Source organism: Mirounga leonina, unplaced genomic scaffold, assembly GCF_011800145.1.
Source record: "Mirounga leonina isolate KUSES-001 unplaced genomic scaffold, KU_Mleo_1.0 Mir_115, whole genome shotgun sequence".
Lineage (NCBI taxonomy): Eukaryota > Metazoa > Chordata > Mammalia > Carnivora > Phocidae > Mirounga > Mirounga leonina.
The window spans coordinates 33,721,552-33,732,360 of record NW_023270268.1 but is presented as its reverse complement, the minus strand read 5'-3'; the positions used below and the strand labels follow the sequence as shown (position 1 = coordinate 33,732,360).

The following is a 10,809-nucleotide window of genomic DNA, read 5'->3' as shown; positions in this document are numbered from 1 at the left end:
CGGAGAGGCCGGCGGCAGGGAGCGGCGGGGCGGGGAGCGGGCGCTGGAGCCGAGCGGAGCCGGAGTGGGAGGCGCAGGCCGGCGCGGCGAGCAGCCACCGTGTCGGTGTTCGGGAAACTGTTCGGGGCAGGAGGGGGCAAGGCCGGCAAGGGCGGCCCGACCCCTCAGGAGGCCATCCAGCAGCTGCGGGACACAGAGGAGATGCTAAGTAAGAAGCAGGAATTCCTGGAGACTTAAGATGGAGCAGGAGCTGACCGCCGCCAAGAAGCACGGCACCCAAAACAAGCGCACGGCCCTCCAGGCCCTGAAGCGCAAGAAGAGGTATGAAAAACAGCTAGCGCAGATCGACGGCACGCTGTCAACCGTCGAGTTTCAGCGGGAGGCCCTGGAGAAGGCCAATACCAACACTGAGGTGCTCAAGAACATGGGCTATGCTGCTAAGGCATACGACACGGACATCGATAAAGTTGATGAATTAATGCAGGACATTGCTGACCAGCAAGAACTTGCAGAGGAGATTTCAACAGCTATTTCAAAACCTGTAGGATTTGGAGAAGAGTTTGATGAGGATGAGCTCATGGCAGAATTAGAAGAACTAGAACAGGAGGAACTAGACAAGAATTTGCTGGAAATCAGTGGACCCGAAACAGTCCCTCTACCAAATGTTCCCTCTATAACCTTACCATCAAAACCCACCAAGAGGGGCGCCTAGGTGGCTCAGTTGGTTAAGCGACTGCCTTCGGCTCAGGTCATGATCCTGGAGTCCCGGATCGAGTCCCGCATGGGGCTCCCTGCTCGGCAGGGAGTCTGCTTCTCCCTCTGACCCTCCCCCCTCTCGTGTGCTTTCTCTCCTTCTCTCTCTCTCAAATAAATAAATAAAATCTTAAAAAAAAAAAAAACAACCCACCAAGAAGAAGGAAAAGGAAGAGGATGACATGAAGGAATTGGAGAATTGGGCTGGATCCATGTAAATGGTCCAGTGTGGGCTGGGCCCAGACAGACTCTGGTGGCCTGTGCAGCGGGCAGGCATGTGCATGTGCGGGGCAGGCAGGACATGGTGCAGGCAGGTTCCATCGCTCCTGAGTCTCCCTCCAAAGCCTTAGGGCTGCATCACTGCTCACTCTCTGCATAGCATGGTCTGCACCCAGCAGGACCGGGGGGCGTGGGGTGGGAGGTGCCTGTTGTTTATAATGTTGAATTTCTGTAAAATAAACTGTATCTGCAAATCCAAAAAAAAAAAAAAAAAAAAAATCCTAACGCCCAGGTGACTGCCTAGACCAATTAAGTAAAAAATTTCCAGGAGTAGGACCTGGGCATCAGTATTGACAAAATCTGTCCACATGACGGTCACGGTTGAGAACCTCTGCTCTTGGCCTTGCTGCCACGCAGCTTTTTCCAGTACTTTTAATCAGGGTCTTAATAACCTCAGCCAGTGGTGTTAGTTCAGGGACTGACAGTGTTACCCCAGCATGTGATTCTCTCGGCCTTTCCGGCTTGGTTCCCAGATGGCTGCTAAAGCCCCACTTGCTCACTGCGTCTGCAGTCTAGGCAGGAAGAAGGAAAAAGGTGCAAAGACAGGGCTCAGACTTCTGCTCACATCTCACGGCTGGAACTGTGCCGTGTGGCTTCTGCTAGGACAAAGGTGGTTGGAAAAGTGACTATTTGAGCTTTTCCAGCTGCTACAGCAGAAGCAGGCAAGAGCCAAGAGAGTGAGGAATGCTATGAGGTAAGAGAACATGTGTAGGTCTTTCAAAACGTTTATTGTCATTGCAAACGTAAAAACTACATGCCCCTTATAGAAAATTAAGAAAAACAGAATAGAAGAAAATAAACTTACCCAAGTCTCAGCACTTAAAGACCAGAAGTGTGAATAGATTGATGCATTTCCTTTCAGATTCTTGTCTGTTTCCCCCATGATTCAGATCATAGTGTATTTACAATGATGAATTTTACTCTTTCTTGTAACGTGAAAGGATGAGAATTTCTCCGTTACAATGATTTCTTAAACACAATTTTTATCTTCTGCATTATATTTCATTATGCTAGCGTGCTATAGTTTGACTTTTCTCCTGCTGTTAGGATTGTTTCTTTCCTTTTTCTGGTTTTTCAATATTAAAAACAACCCTGCTCTGAACTTCTTTCTGCCTTCAGCCTTTTGTTTCCTTTGTTCTATGTATATCTTTTTTTGTTGTTTTTGGGGGAGGGGAAAGGTAAAAAAAAGTTTGGTGTTTGCTTCAAAGAGCTTTCCCAAACAGTGGTGATTCATTTCATTTTTCTTTTTTTTTTTTTTTAGGTTTTATTTATTTATTTATTTGAGAGAGAGAGAATGAGACATAGAGAGCACGAGAGGGAAGAGGGTCAGAGGGAGAAGCAGACTCCCTGCTCAGCAGGGAGCCCGATGTGGGACTCGATCCCGGGACTCCAGGATCATGACCTGAGCTGAAGGCAGTTGCTTAACGAACTGAGCCACCCAGGCGCCCTGGTGATTCATTTCTATTACACATCATCGTGGATGAACACTGTACCCCAGGCTTTCATGACAGTTTGAATTCAAGATAATATGTGTAATATGTGTTTTTCTGAAATCCGCTGTATTCATTTGCACCTATGAAGCGTGTTGCTTGTGTTCTTGTTCTCAGATGAAAGGTATTGGCATTTTGTTTCAAGAACAAATAAAATCACAAATACAACCTGTTTTTGACTTGGGTCTGGACTAATTACTAAGGAAGCATTCAGCAATAATAGTCTAAAATATTTAAATACTTAGTGAAACTGCAATGGATTGAAGGACTGCTGGTTCTAAGAACTAGGCAACCAACAGGAACCGAGGGAAGAATTTTAAGTCTGGACACCAAGTTCAGAGCCAAATGTCAATAATCTCCTCATTTTTTTTTGCAATAACTATAAATAAAGTAGAGGGAGAGGATAACAAGAATTATCTGAACAATGTTAAGTAATAAGTACATACAGAACAGGGAAAAATTTTTTTTTCCATTAAATTTGCCACTCATTCCACTTCAATACAATGCTTGTAAGGAGAATAACAATTTAAGGCAGAAGACTATATCACTTCTGTTTAGAACTTCTTGAGAGCAAAAAAATGACTACTGATCAACCTTCCTGGTTTAAACTTAAATTTATTTATTTATTTATTCATTTATTTATTTATTTTAAACATTTTATTTATTTATTTGTCATTGAGAGAGAGAGCATAAACAGAGGGAGAAGCAGGCTCCCCACTGAGCAAGGAGCCCGATGCGGGACTCGATCCCAGGACCCGGGGATCATGACCTGAGCCGAAGGCAGGCACTTAACCAACTGAGCCACCCTGGTATCCCTAAACTTAACTTTAACTATTTGTTTTAAAACAAAACTTTTGTTTTAACACAAAAGTGTTATTTTGTGACTTGAACCTCTATACTATGCCTTCAAAATTCCAAGAAGAAAGTAAAATCATATAGAAAGCCAAAAACTTCACCAATACATCTAGACAGACATTTGTGGTAGTTTTTGGTATCTGAAACCTTTTCCCCCCACATCACACTGATGCCCCTCTTGTAGGCGCAGCCCTGGCAGGAATGGGAACACAGGTGGTGCACAGAACTTTTACAAATTCTCCAAGTGGAGAGCTTATTCTTTCCATGTGGATCGACTCCTGCGTTTTTGAAGTCAAGACTTTATTTTTGTTCAGCTTTCTTCTGCCGCTTTCTGTGGTATTCCTTGGACATGCAAAGGCATGTTCCTGGAGCCATAGCAGCATCAAGTTTCTTTTCACATTCTCCGCACCCCAGTCTTCCGCCGACGGCTCCCTCAGCAGCAGGACCACAATCAGGCTGACTTCCTCGGAGCAGATTCCCAGGAGTGGAACTACTGGGTCCCAGAGAATGAGGAGGCTGAGTCTTGTGTGTATGTTGCCAGAGAGGCTGTGAGGATCATTCTGACGCCAGTTCTCCCCAAGCCTTCACTGGGTTCTCTCTGTTCTCTTGGCTGTGCCCTCTGCAGCTGGATGGGACAGTCTGTCTGCACGAAAGCTACTGGCAGGAGGGCTCTGCCAGTCCTCGTGAGGTGACAGTCACATGCACTGTCATTCAAAATATCTTCACCCCTATCCTGACCTCCCACTCCCACCCCTCAACATGTTTGTTTGCAGCTGGACATTTTTGTTTCTCTCTCTCCAAATTATGACTTAACTCCTAAGACTTGGGCAAACACTCCCAGCGTCATAAGGGGCTGGCTGGCCGGGCAGCCTGTGCCCCTTTATGGCATTTTATTCACCCTTCAGCCTCACTCCATCGTCCTTACCAGAGCCATTGCCATGGCAACTGTCCTCCTTCGGCCATTAAGTATGGGTGGCAAAGTCCTACGTGCTTAACTTGTTTGATATTTCATCTTTCAAAAAATTCTTTGGGGAAATTCAAGATGGCTTGTCGAATAAAACAAATAAGCTTTTGATAGTCAACAAGGACTGAGGGCGGCAGCTTTGATAACAGGGCAAGACTGGACTGGTCGAAAACCTCAGGCCAGTCACATCCAACTCCACTTGAGACAAGAAAGGAATGGGAAGTCTCTAGAAGGTTGGGGGAGACTGACTCAGAGCCAGTGTTGGGGGCTTCAACCTAAGAGCAGGGCTGAGATGACGTGGGTCTTGGCCCAAACCCAACCTCAAGGACCTTTGGGTGGCTTCAGCTGCCACCACTGGAGGAGTTCACCTGCAGACAGTGCACTTCGGGGGCCTGGGGGTTTCCCTGCCCTTCGCATGGCATCACACCACAGTGCTCTCCAGCCCGGGAGCCCTTAAAAGGGCACACATGTCACAGAGCACCCTGAGAGCTTTGCTCAAGTGAATGTGTCAGCTCGGAAGAGACCAGTTAGCCTGATGGTCTCCTCCATTCCCACCATCTGTCCACCATTTTTTTTTTTTTAAAGATTTTATTTATTTGACAGAGAGAGACAGAGTGAGAGAGGGAACACAAGCAGGGGGAGTGGGAGAGGGAGAAGCAGGCTTCCTGCTGAGCAGGGAGCCCGATGCAGGGCTCCATCCCAGGACCCCGGGATCATGACCTGAGCCAAAGGCAGACACTTCACGCCATCTGTCCACCATTTACATTTGCTCTTGTCTGACATTTTTTTAAACTTGAGAATTAAAAATTGAATTTACAGTATGTTGTTTCAAGTATTATGCTTTTTGGATTCATAGGCAAATACCTTCTTCTTTAAAGTAGATTTGTTTCTCCCTCCCTCCATCTCTTCTTCCCTTCCTCCCTCCCTTCCTTCCTATGTATGTATTTTGCTTGTTTAGTGGGATTCACTCTGGCATAGTAGAAAGAGAGTGAGATGTGGAGCCAGACAGACCCTGGTTGGAATCCATGCTTTTCTATTAGCTATGTAGCCTTGGCATAGGGTGACCAGCTGTCCTGGTTTGTTGGGGGCTGAGGGGTTTCCTGGAATGCAGGACTTTGAGTCTAAATCTAGGACCATCTTGAATAAACCAGGACAGTTGACGACCTTACTTGGGCAAGACACAGCCTCACTGAGCCTTGGTTTCTTTCTTTATCTATGAAATGGGCATAATAGTACCTGTCTCCTGGGTTATTCTGAGGATTGGGGCTAAGTGTACAAAAAGTGCCTGAAGCTATATCTGAGATCTCCTAGATTTAAACAGATGATAATTACAATAATATTAACATTCATAATTATCTGTATTTTTTAGGCTCAAACTGATCTTTCACCGTCATTCAATGCCTTTTCTTAATTTCTAATGTCTGTTCAGGAAAGGGGAGTTTATTCTGGGTATGGGTATAAAATGAAGATATTCTTGGAAAGTACTGAAAAGTATAAAGAAAAAGTATCCTTATTACATCCCAACCAGAAGCAACCACTTTAAAAATACTTTGGATCCAGGTTTACTATTCTAAACAATTGGTATATATCTTTGGGCATAAATATTTACGATTATTTCCTTAGGGGAAATTTAAAAAAGAGGGATTGCCCAATTAAAGGACAAATATTTTTAGCCTTCTTTTATATTAGATATAACATTATTCCTCCAAAAATCTAAGTTGATAGAACAAAATATGATGTTTTCTATGAAGGGAGTTGTGTGTTCCTTGTCTCCACACAGGACCCAGCTCTCCCTGAAAGGCTCTCTAAGGAAGAAGTCTGATTTCCTTCAGCAACCCCTATGGTAGTGGTGGCTAAAAGATTTCATCTTATTTGGTCATTTGGTAGTAGTTGCTTTTACTATTGAGTATTGTGGTGGTATGCACACTAAAAACCGTCCCTGTTAGAACCTTTTCTTGGTACCTAAATTAAATACTTTAGGAACATTTTGTCTCCATGATACAGTATCTTGCACTCAATATTAAACCAAAAGGAAATTGTTTATCTTCAACTCTTAATACATTTTAATGCTCCTTTCATATTAATTTGAGCTATTATAAAGAGAATAATCTCTTTCCTTTCTAACTGTGGATTGGTAGGTATGAAAAATCAGCCTGGCTTCGGCTTGAGGAGTGGAATAGTTCAAAAGCAGTTCTGAGGCACCTGCGAATGCCTACGAGTTGAAAAATCAAAGAAATTATGGTCGTTGCTGAGGATCCAGAGATATTACTGGGTGTTTGAGTGTGGGTATCTGTGAGCGTGCATTTATGTAGGTGAGTGTGCATGTGCGTGTATGTGCGTGTGGTTGCTGACCAGTGTCCACAAGTTTCACCTGCTCACTTAGATTGGTCATAGGTTGGAGGTTAGTGGGGTGAGATCAAGATTGTTGGAGGACTAGAGGTGAGGTAGGTAAAGCCCTAAATGCAGTACTGGTGATTACAAGGAATCAATAAAAAAATAACAAAAACATGTTGGTGAATTATTGTAAGTGATCCTTCAAGTTCACATAGCTGGTTGGTAGTGGAGTCAGGACAAGAAGTTCCAGTTTCTGATTCTGAGTCCAGTGTTCTCACCAGCAGAAAGCATCAGTTCTGAGATGCCAGGTGCTTTGGCAAAAACGGGCTATTGCAGTGGTTGACCCTATGTAATGTCCTGTGGAGGCAGGGCAGGGCAGGGCTGACTATTACCCTAGAAAAAGCTAAAAGAATTGGCCATCCCATAGAGACCTTGATTAAACCACCTTTCTTTTGGACCTCAAGATGGTGACAGGAATACTCAGTAGTCAGCAGCTTGGGATTCCCCGGGGATTGTTATGGATAATGGCAGGGAATCATATTTTGAGCACATATGGTATGATTTGATTCCTTCATTAATGTCTTTGCATGGGAGTCTTCAAAATGCCCCTAATCTTAGGAAATCTAATTTGAATAGCTCAAAATTATATAACTGAGGACAATTTTCTACTAATCAGTTTTGTCATCCCATTTGTTTAAAATTTAATGTAAAGTTTTGGCCATTTTTAATTATCCATTTTCTGTGAGAACCAGAGTAATCTCTCAGATCCTCCCTCTCTGTACTATAAATACTATGCTGTTTGGTAACTGGTCAGAGAGGTTCAGAGGTTGTGCCTCTGAAGCTTTTCTTGGAGATCAGGTTCAATCACAGGGGTAACAATGAGGCAAAGCAATGAATTTGCCTGATTTCTAAGAACGATGGATCCTTTGTGTCATACAACAAATCTCCATATTATGACTGTGGGACCCAGGTTTGGCTAAGCTGAATACCACGGCTCTGGTTATATGAAGATGTTTAGGGGTGGCTACATGACTCAAATAGTGCAATAAGTTTTATCAGAATTTTTTTCTCCTATAGATATCAGGAAAGAGATACTTCCTCTGGGCAAGGTACCCAAGCTGAAAGATGGCATATGCCTAGAAATATGAGCAGCCTGTGAGGACATCCTGCCTGAGAAGCAAACTGACAGAGAGGAAAGCAGAACTGAGGTATGGACAGAAAAAAAGTAGAATCTTGGTCATATCCCTTGATCCAGCTATGCCTGAAGCCAATGCTGGCCTCAGATGACCTAGTTACCTGTCAATGCCCTCTTTGTCTTAAAGTCATGCAAGTTGAGTGCATGTCACTTAAATAGGTCCTTTACTTGCATGATTTCACTATGCTTATTATCCCCATTCTATAGAAACCGAGACTCAGAAAGATTAAGTGCTTTGCTCAGGCTAACACAGCTGGGAAGTGAGGTGGCCTTGCCTCGAGGTTGGGCTGTTCTGACTCTGTAGCTCATGCTTTTTTAAAAAAAATTTATTTATTTATTTGTCAGAGAGAGAGAGCACAAGATGGTGGTGGGGGGGGGTGGGGAGCGGCAGGCAGAGGGAGAAGCAGGCTCCCCACTGAGCAAGGAGCCCGATGCGAGACTCGATCCCAGGACCCCGGGATCACGACCTGAGCTGAAGGCAGATGCTTGACGACTGAGCCACCCAGGCTTATGTTGTTTCCATAGCTTGATTCAGCCTCAGTGAGTACAGCTAATTGAGCTGGTAAAGCCAGCCTTCGACAGCATTAAGAGGACAGGTATTGGCTCTCCTGTTTTACTAGCTCTTGGGCAGGCCAATGATATTAGACACTTTAGGCTGGTGCATTGAGGGTCAGACAGGCTAAATGTCGTCCCTGGATCCCATGCCACATGCCTGCCTGCTCTGGAAATTCCTTTTGATTCAGGCTTCTCAACTTGCGGAAACCACTAAGTGCATGGGATCAGACCTCATTGGCCTCCAGGCAGCCAGGCTACTGCTGAGTAGACAGATTCTGCAAGCAGAAACATTCCAGAAGACGCCCTCAGCTTTGAGGTGCTGAGACTCCCCCCCTCCATATCCCGAAGCTTAGGACAAAAGAGCAGGAGCTGTTCAAATGTGAGATAATAGTAATTTTAATATTTAGTTCACAAAACATGCAGGTCAATAGTCAATGCATATACAATAGGACAGAGCAACAACAAAAAAATTACAAAGCCCAATCTAACTACATGGAGGCTTTCAAACAATGAAGTGTGGGATAGAGACTGTGCTGATTAAAAACCCAGCTGAGACACACCTCAGTGCCTCAGACCTGACCAAGGAATTTCTGGTGGTAGGAAAAAGAGCTCACTGTGCCCATGGCCTTCAAGTTAAATCCTGAGAAACTTCACAATCTCCATGCCCTGGACTGCTCAGTTTTGTCTTCCCCCCATCCCTGCATTTTTTCTTTCTTTCTTCTCTTCTTGAATTATCTATCCAACCTTTATCCCATCTCAATGAGTTCCATGAATACTCTGATGTAGCCTAGAACCATTGCTGTCTCAGTGAGAAGGGTCTCTGAGTTTGCTTTGGCCGTTGGTGAACAAAATTCCTCTCTGTTTAATGGGCTGTGATCTGGTTTTCCCCAGACATAATCTGTTGAGCCTGAAGACCCCTATGAATAGTCACCCATCTCCCTGGAGGGAGGCCACTTTCATAAGCACTATTGGTACTAAGGACTTTTTTCCCCAATAATAACCTGATGGTGAGATTTCCCCAGTGCCAATGCTGCTCCCTGATTGGGTAGTTTTGAGACACTGCCCTTATTTTAGTTCCCAGGGGACCTATTCTGGCTCTGGTGCTGAGATGGAATTCTGGTGGCCTCGAAGGAGTTTAGGCTTTCTGCAGCAGGGATGTGAACACAGGGAAGGTGTGTGGCTGCCAAGAGCTTTCACTTCTTGAACATCCAATGGTCCAACCACTGTAGGTGAAGTTAGTGAAGGGAAGAGCTCTCCCAGTAACAAAGCTGACCACAGTGCCTAGAAAGTGCTCCTGTCGACTGACAGTGACCTTCTAGGGTGCACAGGCGTCACTTGCCATAACATTACCTCCAGGCTCATCACTTTGTTGTTGCTGTTGTCTTTTGAAAGAACTGGTTTTAACCCCCTCAGTTTCATCATTTGGTTTTTACAGGGTCACACTGTATGTGTCCTGTGTAGTCACAGTCCCGGAGAGTTCAAAGGGAAACAATTAGGATCAGTGAGCATTTCATGGAACTCAAACTTAAGTGTGATTTTACAAAGTCAATATAGACAATATCAAAGCAATTATATTTTCATTTTCTTCTATTCATGTGCAGGGGTGAGGCTAATTCAGAGACGGTGTATCATTTCACTAACATATTATTTATTCTAACTATATCGAGAATACCATATATATTCAGATTACCCACAAATATCCTTTTCTCATTCTTCCAGGGACATTTTCTGGCCTATGAAAGAAAGAGGACTTGCAGTGGGGAGCCCAGGAGACCCCTGGGGGCGTCTTGCTGGAATTAGCAGATGCCAACAAAAGCAGAAAGCTTTCCTTAAACTGAAATCGCTTTGGTCCAGGTAATGTCAAGATCACAGTGTAAGAAAACTCAGATAATGAGCTGGAGACATTACAAATATCTTTCCCCATCACCTCTTCTTCAATCAGTGTTTATTAGTAGCCAGGTTGGTGGGGGAGGTTAAAATCAAATAGCAGGAAATGATGTCTTTTGATGGACTCTCCTTTTTTCCTTGCAGAATTGTTCTGGGGGACGAGTTGGGAAATAGATCATCGATGCACTATTGTCTGATAGGAATTCAAACCGCAATCTATCATCAGATTAGAAAGGTTAAATTAAAAAAAAAAGAAATAGAAGATTGGAAACTGTGAACTGTTGCCTCGAATTCATATCTGATAACTCAGCTGTTTTTGTGATGGAACATTAGAGACATGTGGCCCAGACCGTCTGGCCTCCTCATGGGTGAAATCAAGGTTTTTCTAACTTCCAACTGTGAGTCAAAAGCCATCAGGAGTCAAGGTAAAATTTCCTTGTTTTTCAAGTGAGCTCTAACTGGGGGGTCTTCTGTCCATGCTGAGGTGTCCTGGAGCG

At 44.2% G+C, this 10,809-nt stretch overlaps 1 protein-coding gene across 1 annotated transcript; it reads left to right on the top strand.

Annotated features, from left to right (window-relative positions):
* The first annotated feature begins 223 nt into the window (after positions 1-223).
* Positions 224-712, top strand: LOC117999354 (charged multivesicular body protein 4b-like). Its single transcript, XM_034988372.1, has one exon. The coding sequence runs from the start codon at positions 239-241 to the stop codon at positions 710-712; it is 474 nt and encodes a 157-aa protein (XP_034844263.1). The 5' UTR covers positions 224-238.
* Positions 713-10,809: the final 10,097 nt, after the last annotated feature.